Below are 16,645 nucleotides of genomic sequence, written 5' to 3'. Positions count from 1 at the left end.
TTAAGGACATGTTAGTACGTCTGCGACAGGGGCGGATTTAGGAAATGTGGGGCCCTAGGAAAAGACAGGCAGGGGGCCCCTCTGAATTGAGAAGACAACACATAAAACAGACCCATTATACAGATAGAGAAATGTTAATAGAATAGACATCCATTATTTGTTCTAGGTTTTTTTTGAGACACACTTAATATTATCAGCGTTCTGATGCCATTTTAGCCAAAGGACTTTAATCAAAAACATAATAAATGTGCACAAATAAGGAATAGTTGTATTAACCATACATGGAAACAGAGTTTTATGGGGCCCCCAGGAACTTGGAACTGCCTAGTATTGCCTGATGGGAAATCCTCCCTGGTTGGAGTTTTGTAAACTGGAATTGACCTTGACAATGCAATGGAAAAATTGGAAATGATAATTGCTTAAGTTTTCCTCTCTTAATGTTAAAGAATCCTATGCCTCCAAAAAATTAACAAAAAAAAACAAACAAACAAGAAAACAATCAAAGTAGTGTAGGATCATAACAAAAACATGAATATGATAGCTGAAGACATTGTGACGGCGGTGGGAAAGATGAAGGCGATCAGCGTTTCTCCAACTGTACCAACACACTTCGCAGTTTATCCACCAACACTGCAGAGGACAAAAACAAAGAGAGAAGCTGCTCTGCCTTAATTGTTTCACTGTAAAAGTTAGATCCAAAATGTAGCTGATTTACCAAATCAACAAATGATGCAGTGAGCTGATGAAGCTAGCAGCTCCTTACCTCCAGCAGACGGCCTCTCGGAGCTTTCATAAGCCCTGCAGGCAGTAATCAGCTCTCCCAGCGATTCAGGGCAATCAGCAGGGAGAGGCTCCTGATATTTGTTCTCAAACACCTTTTTATAAATGATATTATCATCACCACCACAGTCTGGAAGAACAAAGAGAAATTTATTGTATTTTAGCTTCTGAATGTGCTTTCAGGAAGCCAGAATTAGTAACCTTAACATCAGAGATGGGAAGTAACGAAGTATAAATACTTTGTTACTGTACTCAAGTAAATTTTTCTGATATTTTTACTTTACTTTACTACTTATTTTTATGGCAATTTTTTACTTCTACTCCTTACATTTTTACACAAATATCTGTACTTTCTACTCTTTACATTTTAAAAAATTGGCTCGTTACTTTAGTTTTGAATCATTTCAATGGAGTTACCGTTATTATTTTTCACGTCATCAATACCAAATTCAATCTAATTGGATGGGAATCTACGTTGCATTTGACGCACCACTACAAGATGAATCGACAGATTCGGCGGTATTCATTCGCGGCAAATCATTGCAGCTTGGTGGTGGTGGCGTTAGCATAGTAGTATGGACGACGAGATGATTGAAAATGAACACAATGGAGATCTAGTCCTATTGGCAGACATCCATTTAAAATGTAGGCAACGGCATGAAAAAAGTGGTTTCTACTTTTACTTTTATACTTAAAGTAGATTTACAAGCCTGTACTTTGTTACTTTCACTTGAGTAAAGAAGTTTAATCAGTACTTCCACTTTTACCAGAGTATTTTTTAACACAAGTATCTGTACTTTTACTCAAGTACGGAAAGTGAGTACTTTTGCCATCTCTGCTTAACATCCATCCTCCTTTATCTCCAGCCTTTAAGCTTAATAAGTTTGATACCAGATTTTTTTTATATACCTTTGTGATCAGGGCCTAAATTGCCAAATAATCTTATGACTAAAAGTAGCTAGTTATGTCATTTTAAAGGAAAAGTCCGCTCATATTGAGAATCTAAACTTCGGAAAGTTCTTTAAATATGAAATTATTCCAAACTGTTTGATAAATGATCAGTGTTTTTAATTCAGAGTAATTTTCATGTGAATGTGCTTTACCGGAGGCATCCATGTTTGTCAAAGAACACTACTGCCACCTACTGGTTTGTGACGTCACGGTGCGGTTTCAGCTGTTGATCAAGTCCCAGTGCTGTATCTGGTGTTTGTCACAACGCGCTATTATCCAAGTCATCTTGAAAACATTCTTCTTCCAAATGTTGGCTACATATTACGTGTTTTTTCTCTGGCCAGAAGTTCGATGGTAAATCCTCCCTCTTCAAGTTGGCGATCCAACGACCAACCCGTCCGTGGAGGATCAGGAATCAGAAAGGTGGAATAACTGTTTTTTTTTTTCACTTTTACCCGATGTATTCCAGCATCCAGCTGCCATGCACGTGGGCATTGTCAGTTTCACTATGGCTCTGGTGAATTTCAATGGTGAAGTCCTCTGGAAATCTTCAATAATTGTTGTTGATTGCAGATGTGTCTAGTAGTTCCCATTGATTTTGCTTGTAAAGCAGGGAGAATGGCGCTAGGCTTACCGCACCGTGACGTCACTGCTGGAAGATGGCAGGAGGGAGGGGCTACTATATTTTGGCAAAAATGGCCGCTCCCAGACTCAGTGATCGCGATGAAAATTATTGTTTTTATTTTTTAACTGATTAACACTAAGTTCATTAAATCACTGCAAACATAAAACAAACCAGGAAACAACCTCCTACTTATGAGATGGTTCTAGAAAGGTTTAACTGATCAGGTATTTCATGGTAATTATATTAATGAAGGACTTTCCAATGCACCAAGATTATTTGGAAATACGGCATCACAGATACACACCTTCAAAAGGCTTCTTGCGCGTCGCTATTTCCCACAGAACGATTCCCAAGCTGAAAAAGGAAAAGTCCCTATTAGGGTTTATTGTATTCTACTTTCAATTTAATTCTATTCAGTTTATTTATATAGCTTCAATTCATATCATGTCATTTTAGGTCACTTTCTACTTCACCAGATCATCCAGTCAGATTGATTCAAAGTTTTCTATGTAAGGAAAACCAGCTGATTGCATCGACTCATTGACTCTTCAGCAATCCTTCACACTAAGCATGCTTGTAGTGACAGTGGAGAGGAAAAACTCCCTTTGAACAGGAAGAAACCTCCAGCAGAACCAGGCTCAGTGTGAACGGCCATCTGCTGAGGCTGACTGGGGTTCAAGGAGACAGAAGCAGACATAGAAAAAGAAGCATAGATACAAAAGGAACTTGTCAACCAGCTCCACAGGCGGCCCTGTCCAGGAAACACACAGCCAGGCAGACGAGCTCCGAGCCAGCTCCCATGTCAGAGGATGAAGAGAGCACATCCAGTTAGTCACAGTCAGAGAAACAGGACTACACTGGAAAAACAGGCCAAGCTCCAACATCTAGAAACAAAGGAGTTTATGGCAGCAGCACAGCTGATATTTCTCTCCAGGATGGAGTCACAGCCAAACAGGAACATTTATTTTCCTCTGAGACAAATGTATATTTATTAACTCTTATTCACTTTTAAACTAATCGTTGTTTTTTTAAAGACACTCATGGCTTGGTAAACCTGCACATGAAATGTTTCTGTTGTATTTACGCTATGACCACTATGATCTGCAAAACATTTGCATGTATAAAAAGATGTGCAATCAGTGCAAAGCTTACATACAAACCAGGCGTGAATCTAATTTTTTGTATAAAATGTTCAGAACAGCAGACACTAGGGGTGTCAAACTGGTTCCAGAAAGGGCCGTGTGGCTGCTGGTTTTCTTTCCTACCAAGCACTAACACACCAGACTCCATTCATCCCATCAAGTCATCAGGTTAAGACTGGACTCACTTGATGAGATGAATGGAGTCTGGTGTGCTACTGCTTGGTAGGAAAGAAAACCAGCAGCCACACGGCCCTTTCTGGAACCAGTTTGACACCCCTGCACTAAATGATGCCTTTATGAATATGCAGATTATTTTCTGATGAGCTGTGGAAATATATATGAGAAGGACATGCAAATCAAGTGACCCCGTCCTGCAAACAGGAAGCCTGGGATCGTTTCCCAGCTCTGGATGAGCTGCCAGGATGCGGCCTTAGGCAAGACCCTTCATGCTAAGGCCTAGTGGTTAGAGCATAGAGCTTGGAAATCCAGAGGTTGTGGGTTTGAGTCCCACTCACACAGGCTGCCACTCTGGATCCCTGAGCAAGACCCATAACCCCACACTGCTCCCTGGGAGCCACACAGTGGCAGCCCACTGCTCCCCAAGGGGATGGGCTAAATGCACCAATCTCTATTTATTCACTGGATTGCTGATTGCTCGAAAAAAGTGAAGCCACCGTCTGCCATATTGGTACTGCCCACTCCCACGGAGACGAGCAGTAAAAATGCCGCTCTGTGAAGCATTTGGCTGCAGAAACACGCAGTTTTCTGGCTGTGGGAAGTTTTTTCACCATTATTTTAACAATCATTGTCAGGGTGTGCAAACATACTTGTATGTACAGTTTTTTGAAATGATTAGATTCTCGTTGTAACTATGAGCAAAAAGCAAAACATGAACTTGATGTTTCCTGTTATTTTACCAATTTATGTGTTTTTTTTCTAGTGTAGAAACTGAAGCTCTGTGGAGTTAATAAATTGGTTCATTAATTTAGCTCTATTGTAAATCTATGTCAGATTTAAAGGCTGATGTTTATGGCATCATTCATGCACAATCTGCAAAAAAAAAAATACTAAAGCATTAACATTTATATTCAGTCTTTATGTAAAATTTTAAAATTATATGCAAGATGTACTGCAATAATGACATAAATCCATGTATATTTCATGTTCATCATCAATGTAACACTATTGGCTCATCAGTATTATTCTGCTCCATTAACACATTAATTTTCAATATGATGGATTTGTATAATATGTTGTATTACATGATTTATAGACTTCATAATGACTATGCAATGTGATGGGCTTATTTATTTATTCTAAGTTAAAGTTAATCTACTGATGCTATGAAACAGCCAGTCTGTGTCAAAGTGATGAATTTATCTTTATTTTAAATGTCTTCAGTCCCCCTGGAAATGAGAACATCGTGGTTATTCGATGCTGTAGCGCACTGATTGTTTACATTGAGACCGGTTTAACTTGGGAGTACCAATATGGCGGCTGGTGGCTTCACTTCAACCCCGTATTTCCAACGGCCAATCCAGTGAATAAACAGAGATCAGTGGTTAAATACTGAGAGTTCATTTCTTTGCTCTGTACTTGTGAATGTTTAATGACAATTAAAAAAAGCAAAAATGTGGTGCAAAGCAATTCATCACAGCTGAAGCTGGTTGTAGGAAGAGCTTTAGTTTTCTGTTCTGCATTTTTGAACGTCATGTGCAAACTCACACAGAGATTTCTGTTGTCGTGGCCTAAAGAAGGCGATGGTACGATGACAGACAATGAATATGCTGCATATGTGAATAAGGAGACGGATGTCTGTGTGGGACAGATTCCAGCACTGCGCTACTTTAGGCGGCGGCATGTTGGAGAAGCTAGTTCAACTCTCATGTTTTATTTTTTTAACTCCTCTGTTTGTGGATCAGCTTTTTGTTTTGTTTTTTTGTCTTTGCATTGAATGCTGTAAAACTGGAAGGATTATTACTGATCTTTCCTTCCTTTTTGGACACTTGTTATGACCCATAACCACAGCTACCAATGCAAGTTGATTTATTTTTGGTTGTTTTCTTGAGATGATTTCATAAAGACAAATTAATTTTTAAAGTAAAAATGATGATAGACAGCAGTAGCGAGGACCCCTTTTCAGAAGATTGTTAAACAAGTTTTCAAAAAGAGGCTCCAGGTCGACAATGGGTTTGTTGACAAACTGTCTATGAGTTACTGCAAGACTTAATTTCCGTTCGGGATTAATTGGTTATTTTTAAATTGAACTTGATTGAATTATTATAGAGGGAAACAATCTTTATGCAGCTAAACCAAAATAAAACAAATACAATGACTGAACTTTTGACATTTTGTAAACAAACGAAGCTGAATAACAACAGCTACCAGAGAATCATGGAGGATGGACATCAATGATGGTAAACAAAAGGAATGTTCTTGATGCATGAACTGGTGCCTCCCTGAGAGGAATTTCCTTTATTGTTCCTTTAATGGCTGCAATTAACTTTTCTTTGTAGAACTAAATTCCTCGCAGTGAATATGGGGGTTTCTGAACTGGTTTTGCAAGTGCTATCTATTACCTAATCAATCACAAGTAACATGCCCACATATTAAACATTTATGTTTTTGGTTTATTTAGAGCTCATTATTTAAAACCTTTGAAGATCGTGTCTTTAGTCAGGAACAACTGTAAACCGAAAGTGAGATGTCAAAAAGTCTGGTGCTATATTCACACATAACGCGCTTTCAGCATCAAAGAAGCTCCTGCTGCTTCATATTTAATCCACTTTAAGGTCAGCCGTCCGGTAAAGTGCATCCAGATGCTTCTGCTGCTCCTGTGTTCAATGCCAGAGAGCAGCTTTGCTATATTTGCTGTGATCAGCGGGTAAAAAGTAGTTTGAATCTATTTTGAAGTGAGAAAGTCCTCCTGAAAACATGGTCTGTGCAGTCAGTTCATCCAGATTACCATCCTGCCTTCAAAGATTATTTCTCTGAGGGAGCCGCTCAGACCCCCACATACCGGCGGTGCGCTACACTGGGAATCCCCAGCAGCAACTTGTAAAGTGCGTCATGCACCTAAGATGCTCAGAAGCTCCTGAGGCGCTGCTCCTGCTGCTCTAGACTCTGCAGGAACTTTTGATGCATCTTGCTGCATATCCAGGGGTGCATGTTAACCATCGCCCGATCTCCCGGGTCAAGTAGTTTTTATTGTCGGGAGAGTACAAATTTCATTGCATTTGCCCACCGGGCAAGTGCATTGATCGCAAAAAATTTTTTTATTTATAACTCAAAATTACTTTAAAATCACCGACATTCGCTGAAAAGGACCCACAAGCGTTGCCGTTTTTGTTGTTTTGTACACATTCTCGCGTGATTTGAAAAAGCTGCGTGATTTTACGCCAGATGGCGAGATTTTTGTCCACCTGGCGGTAATTTTGATGTAGCTACCAAAACGACAAACAAGCTAGAAAGCGCTATCATATGCAACCCAGTCTCATGGGAAAATGTACCCCCACTACGTTGGTCCACACTGCAAAACGTAGTGGAGGTACATTAATGGCCATTTTTTTGTGGTACTGTTACATTTCTTCTGCCTATACGCTTTCTATTGTTTTATGTCCTAGTCACGTGACTTTCAAGATTCCAAGTTTGTTTTTGCATTAAAATGAGTTTCACCGGGGCCCCACTCTGGAGCCAGGCCTGGAGGGGGGGCACGATGGCGAGCGCCTGGTGGCCGGGCTTTTACCCATGGGGCCCGGCCGGGCTCAGCCCGAAGAGGAAACATGGGTCCCCCCTTACATGGGCCCACCACCCGTGAGAGGGGCCACAGGGGTCGGGTGCAATGTGTGTTGGGTGGCGGCCGGGGGAGGGGACCCTGGCGGTCCGATCCTCGGCTGCAGAAGCTGGCTCTTGGGACGTGGAATGTCACCTCGCTGGTGGGGAAAGAGCCGGAGCTAGTGTGTGAGGCTGAAAGGTTCCGGCTAGAAATAGTCGGTCTCACCTCAACACATGGTTCTGGAACCAGTCTCCTTGAGAGGGGCTGGACATACTTCCACTCTGGAGTTGCCCACGGTGAGAGGCGCCGGGCAGGAGTGGGCATACTTGTTGCCCCCCATCTCAGTGCCTGTACGTTGGGGTTTACCCCGGTGAACGAGAGGGTAGCCTCCCTCCGCCTACGGGTGGGGAGACGGGTTCTGACTGTTGTCTGTGCTTACGGGCCGAACAACAGTTCAGATTACCCACACTTCTTGGAGTCCTTAGAGGGGGTACTGGAGGGTGCCCCTCCTGGGGATTCCCTTGTTCTGCTGGGAGACTTCAACGCTCACGTGGGCAATGACAGTGAGACCTGGAGGGGCGTGGTTGGGAGGAATGGCCGCCCTGATCTGAACTCGAGTGGTGTTCTGTTGTTGGACTTCTGTGCTCGTCATGGATTGTCCATAACGAACACCATGTTCAAGCATAAGGGTGTCCATATGTGCACATGGCACCAGGACACCCTAGGCCGCAGTTCGATGATCGACTTTGTCATCTTTTCGTCGGACTTGCGGCCGTATGTCTTGGACACTCGGGTGAAGAGAGGTGCTGAGCTTTCCACTGACCACTACCTGGTGGTGAGTTGGCTCCGGTGGTGGGGGAGGATGCCGGTCAGACCTGGCAGGCCCAAACATGTTGTGAGGGTCTGCTGGGAACGTCTGGCGGAGTCCCCTGTTAGGCGGAGCTTTAACTCCCATCTCCAGCAGAACTTCGAACACATACCGGGGGAGGTGGGGGACATTGAGTCCGAGTGGACCATGTTCCGTTCCTCCATTGTCAAGGCAGCTTATCTGAGCTGCGGCCGCAAGGTTGTCAGTGCCTGTCGTGGCGGCAACCCTCGAACCCGTTGGTGGACACCTCCGGTGAGGGATGCTGTCAGGTTGAAGAAGGAGGTGGGACTCCGGAATCAGCTGATGGGTACCGGCAGGCGAAGCGGCATGCGGCTCGGATGGTTGCTGAGGCAAAAACTCGGGTGTGGGAGGAGTTTGGAGAGGCCATGGAGAAAGACTTCCGTATGGCTCCGAAGCGATTCTGGTCCGCCATCCGGCATCTCGGGAGGGGGAAGCAGTGCAGCACCAACACTGTTTATAGTGGGGATGGTGTGCTGCTGACCTCGACTCGGGACGTTGTGGGTCGGTGGGCGGAATACTTTGAAGACCTCCTCAATCCCACCAACATGTCTTCCATTGAGGAAGCTGGGCCTGGGGACTCTGGACTGGGCTCTCCAATCTCTGTGGGCGAGGTCGCCGAGGTGGTTAAAAAGCTCCTCGGTGGCAGGGCCCCGGGGGTGGATGAGATCCGCCCGGAGTTCCTCAAGGTCCTGGATGTTGTAGGGTTGTGTTGGCTGACACGACTCTTCAACATTGCATGGACATCGGGGGCAGTCCCCCTGGATTGGCAGACTGGGGTGGTGGTCCCCCTGTTCAAAAAGGGGGACCGGAGGGTGTGCTCCAATTACAGGGGAGTCACACTCTTAAGCCTCCCCGGTAAGGTCTATTCGGGAGTGCTGGAGAGGAGGGTCCGTCGGATAGTCGAACCTCGGATTCAGGAAGAGCAGTGTGGTTTCCGTCCTGGTCGTGGAACGCTGGACCAGCTCTACACCCTCAGCAGGGTCCTGGAGGGTGCATGGGAGTTCACCCAACCAGTCGGGCTCATTTCCGGTGAGAGTTGGACTCCGCCAGGGCTGCCCTTTGTCACCGATTCTGTTCATTACCTTCATGGACAGAATTTCTAGGCGCAGCCAAGGTGTTGAGGGGATCCGTTTTGGTGGCCTTAGGATTGCGTTTCTGCTTTTTGCAGATGATGTGGTCCTATTGGCTTCATCAGGTCGTGATCTGCAGCTCTCGCTGGATCGGTTCGCAGCCGAGTGTGAAGCGGCCGGGATGGGGATCAGTGCCTCCAAATCCGAGGCCATGGTCTTGAGCCGGAAAAGGGTAGAGTGCCTTCCTAACCCTAACCGGGTCAGGGGGGGTGTCCTGCCCCAAGTGGAGGAGTTTAAGTATCTTGGGATCTTGTTCACGAATGAGGGAAGAAGGGAGCGGGAGATCGACAGGCGGATTGGTGCAGCGTCTGCCGTAAAGCGGGCGCTGTACCGGTCCGTCGTGGTGAAGAGAGAGCTGAGTCAAAAAGCGAAGCTCTCGATTTACCGGTCGATCTACGTTCCTACCCTCATCTATGGTCATGAACTCTGGGTCATGACCGAAAGAACGAGATCGCGGATACAAGCGGCCGAAATGGGTTTCCTCTGTAGGGTGGCTGGGCTCTCCCTTAGAGATAGGGTGAGAAGCTCGGTCATCCGGGAGGGACTCGGAGTAGAGCCGCTGCTCCTCCACGTCGAGAGGAGCCAGTTGAGGTGGCTTGGGCATCTGTTTAGGATGCCTCCTGGACGCCTCCCTGGTGAGGTGTTCCGGGCACGTCCCACCGGGGGGAGGCCCCGGGGAAGACCCAGGACACGCTGGAGAGACTATGTTTCTCGGCTGGCCTGGGAACGCCTTGGGGTTCCTCCTGAAGAGCTGGAAGAAGTGGCTGGGGAGAGGGAAGTCTGGGCCTCCCTTCTTAAGCTGCTGCCCCCGCGACCGACCCCGGATAAGCGGAGGAAGATGGATGGATGGATGGATGGAGTTTTGATTACATTTCTAGTGAGAAATCTATAGTTTGTTGTCAGAATATTTACTCAGGGAATGTACATATTCACTTGCTTGTTCGTTTCTTGCAAAGATTTTTCAAGATAATGTGAAACTGTAACATTTTGGTATAAACATGGCCGAAATTTCTCTAACTTTTAGTGGGAAAATCAATAATTTCAATCAGTTTCTGCATTTAAATGGGTTTTGATTACATTTATAGCGAGAAGTGTAGGGTTTATTTACATAATATTTACTTAGTGGACATACATAATCACTCCCTTGCTAGTTTTTGCTACGGTTTTTTGGATCTCGTCAGGATTATGTGAAATTGCAACGTTTTGGCTGCTACCCATCGCCTAGCATTTAGCTGCCGCCCCAATTCAACATTGAAAATTCTTTGTGATTTAACTCCATCTGACGGATCAAACCCTCGCCACTGCGTATGTTGCGTCTGAGGTTGATTTTTAGATCAATGCATTACGTCGTGGCATACGGGAGAACTAATGTTGACAAAATGATCGTGGGTTAAGATCGGATGTGTTTTATTTGGAAATCTACCGGATCCTTTGTGCATTTAACTTCCTGTTTGGTGCGATCTCATTGATGGGTTTTGACCAGATTTTGACCAAAGAGGAACTAAAAAAAAAAAAAAAACAATTTAAATACACAACCAGCATATCTGGAATCAGTGACAGAGAGCGACTGGGACCAGAAGTTTATTAATTTCTCCCCATTGATTTCCATTCAAAATGTTTTCGCTCCCACCGGGCTCTAGGGAAGGGGCGTGCGTACCGCCACCTACTGTTCATGAGTGTGTAGCAACATTGTTTTACATCTATTAAATTCTATTTTTTTATTTTGTATTCTGAAGATAAATAAATAATGCTTTCCTTGATCTATAAATATCTTTTATATTTCCTTTATTTCCCAATAATCCTTTAAGACTCCATTCTTTGGCCTGTCCTTTAAACTCTTTCTCATCAATAGGTGTTCTACATTTTCTATCTCTCCACATCCTTCACATTTATCATTATTTTTCCTCCCTATTAAGTATAAATTGTCATTCAAATAAGTATGACCTACTCTTAATCTGATCATTGTTATTTCTTCCCTTCGGTTTCTCTCATTAATATTTCTATTTAATACTGACTTTTGTACTTTATATAACCTTCTTCCTTTTTTATCTTCATTCCACCTTTTTTGCCATTTTTCAATTTCTTTCCTCTTAATAAATGATTTTCCTTCCCCTTTCCCTAAAGGAATTGTAATTGTTATTGCCTCCTCTAAAGCCCTTTTTGCTAATTTGTCTGCCTATTCATTTCCTTTTACCCCTTCATGTGCTGGAACCCAACAAAACCAAATATCAATGCCACTCCTGTATAATCTAAATAAACTGTGCTGAATTTCTAATACTAAATCTTTCCTATTATTTCCTTCCCCCTGAATACTTTCTAAAACTGCTTTGGAATCTGTGCATACCACCAACCTGTCTGCTCTGACCTCCTCAACCCATTGGAAATTATTATTAGTATTATCTAGTATAAACATACCATAACTCTAAAGTTAAAGTTATTCATTTGTTACATTGACTTCTGTCTTGTGATTTATCTTAACTTTTTAACCTGTCAAGTTTTTTTTAGATTTTTAACATTACAATTTATATTTTTCCAAGCGCACAACAGTTTAAAGCAAAGTTTAGTTTGAAAAGAATGTGCAGGAAGGATTGAAAAGCATGTTAACACGGTAATGTAGGCTTGAGTTCATTATCTGACGCATGCATAAACACACCAGGAACCTGGAAACTTAAAAAATACTGAATTATAAAAAAGATTTAAAAAACAAACATGTTTCATTGGTATATATACAAAAATGAATATTAGGAACTATATTTATCAAACATTATACTGGGCAAGTAAAAATTGTTTCTGGGCAAATGAAATGTGAAAGTCACTTGCCCTTCAAGCAAGTGGTAAAAATCTTTAACATCAACCCCTGACATCCATTATAGACTTTGCATGTGAAGCCGCTGCTTCTGCTGCTCAAAGTGCATGCCGTGTGAATGTAGCATGAGTCATAGTATTGAATGACTGGCTGGAGGAACTAGAGTTACAGACCTGTAGATCTCACACTCCTTGCTGTAGGTGTGGTTGATGTTGCCCAGCTGCTGAGGGGAAGAGTAGCACACTGAGCTGATGTCTTTATCTTTCTCTTTGTCCTTAGCCGTCCTTTTCAGTGAGGTCTCTGTTTTGGCCAGTTCTAAGCCTCCCAGCTGACAGAAGAAGAGTGTTAGAAGTCCTGGTAGTTAGCAGCAAGTCATCCCAGTGTATTTTGGCTTCTCTACCTTCACTCTGTAGTTCTCGTCCACGAGGAACTTGCTGCTGGTGATGCCCATATGAAGCTTGCTTACTTCCTCAGACAGATGGAGTCTAAGAGGCAAAATTATCAAAGATCATTTTATTTATTTATCCGTATAAAAAAGGCATCTGTCAAACACTTCTTACCTCAGCTTTCTAACATTAGGTTACAACTTAGCAAGTTACTAATGTTCTCTATTAACACAGCTGCATTGCAGCTGCATTGCAAAAAATGGAAACCTAAATAAGTCATATTTTCTTAAAATAAGTGCATTTTTTCTTGAATGAAGGAGGTGAGCATAAAATTGCATAAAATTCCTGTTGACAGCTGCAAAATGCAAAGAGTCGCAGAAATTTCACAGAATAACTTCCCCTTCTGAGATTTACAACCTCTGACTCTGTAACTGATGGAGGTTCCCCTTAATTTCTCTTCAGTTAAACAGCCACAAAACTAAAATGTAGAATGGCTTCTTTCTAGACACATTTTCAACCCTCATATAGGCTGATTAAGCAACTATTTTGGATTCATTTTTCCGTGCTAGTCTTGACCATCATGTTTCCTAAGCAACCGCTCTCTGTGTGTAAGTACAACAGATCATTTACGAGCAGACTAACCGGTAAAGTCCCTGTGCTGCATCCAGACACATGGAAGCCTTTCTGGTCCATAACAGCTCATGTTTGGAATTCAGAAAATCTCGCAGGCTTCCATTTTTGCAGTACTCCATGATGACGAGGAACTCCGGATTTGAAGCTGCAGGCAGATTCATGACTTCATGCTGTTTTAAACTGCACTAAACCTTGTGTTGAACAATACTCACTGTTCTCCCCTTGGATGCAGATGCCAAACATACGGAGAATGTTGGGTGATTCGAACCGTTTCATGTTGTCAACCTCCTTATCGAAGATGGACTTTATCTCCCTGTAGGTGGAGAAGAAACGGTGCACATGCTGAAATTAGCTTTATTTGGAACAAATTAAGCTCAATGTAAAATCCTCCTTCTCACATATAGATGGAAACATTGAACTTTAGCTGCTGGACGCGCCGCATCAACCAATCAGAGAAGCTGATCTGGGAGCTGGCAGGGAGACAGACACAGCACTGCTGATGCAGAGCGCTATGATCACTCCTCTGAAACAGTTTATTAAAGCCTAAATTAGAGGTATAGTGGAGGAATTTCGTGAATTTTTGAAAAACTTAAAAAAAAGAAAAAATGCACATGCTCAACCCTGTACCCGCTCCTGAGAGGGAACGTCTATTAGACATGTGGGGAAAGAAGATCTGCAATTTTTCCACTATGTCAGACTCACCATCAGTACGTGAAAATGAGGACGAGCACAAAGGAGGGCCTTACGCAAACATATCACCAGAATGATTGACAGTTAGTAGGAGGACCTATTTTGATGATCCACTCAGAAGAAGAACATCCTCCACTATACCTTTAACTTAAATGTAGAAACCTGCTGGCAGAATATGTTCGCTTTTATTATCCTGCTGTCTTCAGTTTGTAGCACAGACCTGAAAAACGCTAACATCTACTTCCAGCCGCCACCAACAGTAGGGAAAACCCCCAAGAGGCGAGCGGGCCTGAGGCAGCTGCTGCTGGGGATTCCCAGTGACAGCGCACCGCCAGTGTATGGGGGTCTGAGCGGCTCCCACAGAGAAATAATCTTTGAAGGCAGGATGGTAATCTGGATGAACTGACTGCACAGACCATGTTTTCAGGAGGACTTTCTCACTTCAACATAGATTCAAACTACTTTTTACCCACTGATCAGAGCAGATATAGCAAAGCTGCTCTCTGGCATTGAACACAGGAGCAGCAGAAGCATCAGACGCATCTGGACACACTTTACTGGACGGCTGACCTTAATGTGGATCAGAGGTGAAGCAGCAGAAGCTGTATTGCTGCTGAATTTGCGTGTGGTGTGAACGTAGCATAAGGATCTCCATTAAGCATCAGCCATTGAGGCCAGAAACACTTTGAACAAAAGTAAATCTAAAATGCAGATGGTTTCTAGCTTAACTTGGCTATAAACATTTTAATCTAACCAGCCAATCAGAGGACAGAAAATGCTGATGTAGGGGCGGGGCCTCTAGCGTGAGGCAAACCTGAAATCTGATTGGTTGGAGAAAATGTTCCTCGCTAATGTTGTTAAGGTAACATCAGCAGCACTGCTGACTCTGAAGGCCCTGGGCTGATTAGATTGCCATAGCAACACACTAAGGCTGAAATCTGATTTCACAGAAAATACAGCAACTAGATAAATGTAATGAAATAGCGCAGCCAAGAGAAACACTTCAAAATTAAGAGAATGGATTGTTTGGAATAAATTAATACAGCTGGAAAGAAGAGAAAGTTTAGCTATGAATGTATGTTAGTGTTTCTGACTGATTTTAGGCCTGCAGTGAAGCCCTGAGCGCCCACCACATATAATTAGATGATTATTAAGTTTAACTCTGCCACACACCTTGGTTTTGTATTGGTAGCTCCACTGTATTTCTTGATAGCCACCATGAAGCCACCAAATTCTCCTTTGTAGACCTTTGAGGTTGTTGTAGTCATGAATGGCTCTGTTTCTACATTCTTCAGTTCCTCTGGTTTAATTATTCGGATGTCCATGGTTAGGATTCTGGGCTTATTCACTGTGAAGACATTAAGTCAGATGCTGTTTTCAGATCTTCAGATTATCAGAACAACCAGTTGCAAGAGCTCATTGAAAATCAGTTTATTTGTTCATTTGATTTTCATACTTCCCCCTTTAAAATTTCAGTCTTTTTTTATACTTTATTTCCAGGTTATGTAGGTTCAGATTAACAAATATTCAAGTTGTTTAGTTTTGTTTGAGTTTACATCTCAGTCTATTTGGATTTGATGAAAAATGGTTCAACCAGCTAAATGCTGAGCAGGTTGTTCGCTATTGTGCGACTATACCCACTTCTCCAGGGCAGGGGATTGAGAAAATTTGGGGCCCTAAGCAAAGACAGGCAGGGGGCCCTCTGAATGGAGAAGGCAGCACATAAAACAGACCCATTATCCAGATAGAGAAATGTTAATAGAATAGACATCCATTATTTGTTCTAGGTTTTGTCCCTCTCTTCTTGTTTTCCTCTCTATGTTTTGTACTCAGCTGACTTTTCATGCTGTCTCTAAAGGAATGAAAGATTTTTCCCAAGCACTAAGCTCACTTAGCTGATTGCTCCTTCCTGTGTTTCCAAAAAGGCCAAAGTAAATAACCCAGTCCTTCTTTTCACTGTAGACAAGCCATGATCTGCTTATCTGTTCTCCATTTTTCATTTGGATGAAATAATAGCTGCATGAATCATGACAGCAGACAAGATAGAGGAGAGCAGGAGGCGGGGTTACCAATCTACTTGCTCTGGAGAGCAGAGTTCGCTGCTTTTAGATGTTGTCTCCAAAGTCTCCAGTAGCAGAAAAAAACTCTCTAGATTTGGCGCTAGGAGCTTTTTAGAAATCAAAGTGCTAGAGGGGTCTGAAAAGTGGCTAAATATAGCGACTAAAGCGCTAAGTTGGCAACACTGCTCTTTGCATGGTTTGTTTTCAAATGGTTTGCTGCTGTCTGTTTGGACCTTTCTGAACATGTGCAGCAAATGGACTGATCCAATATGGTGGACACTGAAGGGGGGGGGCTGAGACACACTTAATGTTATCAGCGTTCTGATGGCATTTTAGCAAAATAATTTTTATCAAAAACATAATTAATGTGAACAAATAAGGAATAGTTGCATTAACCATACATGTAAACAGAGTTTTACGGGGGCCCTAGGCTACTGCCTAGTATTGCCTAAATAGCTGGACGATGTTTGGTCATAAACTCTCTATTTTGTTGAATTTAGTCCATATATGTGGAGATGATTTTTTTTTTACCATTATTTGGGCTTGATTAACACCTTCATTTTTTGTTCTGTATTCACACACAATATATGATAGTCTGAAAGTTATTTGATTAAATAATTATTAAATAAATATTTACCACACTTATCATAATAGCAATAAATATCTTTATTGCACAACAGCTACTACAGCTGAAAACCACTGATTATGGCTGAAATATTGGTGTCACTATGAACCTTCAGAGGCTCATAAAGGCAGTTACTGAATTCCCTTTTATCCT

The 16,645-nt window shown here is 42.7% G+C and overlaps 1 protein-coding gene across 1 annotated transcript; it reads right to left on the bottom strand.

The window, feature by feature from the left end:
- Nucleotides 1–222: 222 nt before the first annotated feature.
- LOC119776442 (mixed lineage kinase domain-like protein) lies at nucleotides 223–15,155 on the bottom strand (the record flags this gene model as incomplete). The annotated part of the gene is made up of 8 exons (XM_038274836.1): nucleotides 223–630; nucleotides 764–910; nucleotides 2,661–2,710; nucleotides 12,272–12,426; nucleotides 12,499–12,583; nucleotides 13,127–13,262; nucleotides 13,330–13,430; nucleotides 14,981–15,155. Coding segments are annotated over 8 exons (899 nt in total), but the record flags the coding sequence as incomplete, so codon positions are not given.
- Nucleotides 15,156–16,645: the final 1,490 nt, after the last annotated feature.

Source organism: Cyprinodon tularosa, unplaced genomic scaffold (genome assembly GCF_016077235.1).
Source record: "Cyprinodon tularosa strain WSP-4 unplaced genomic scaffold, ASM1607723v1 ctg933, whole genome shotgun sequence".
Taxonomy (NCBI): Eukaryota; Metazoa; Chordata; class Actinopteri; order Cyprinodontiformes; family Cyprinodontidae; genus Cyprinodon; species Cyprinodon tularosa.
The sequence above is the reverse complement of the archived record's forward strand: the minus strand, read 5'-3'. Positions and strand labels throughout refer to the sequence as shown.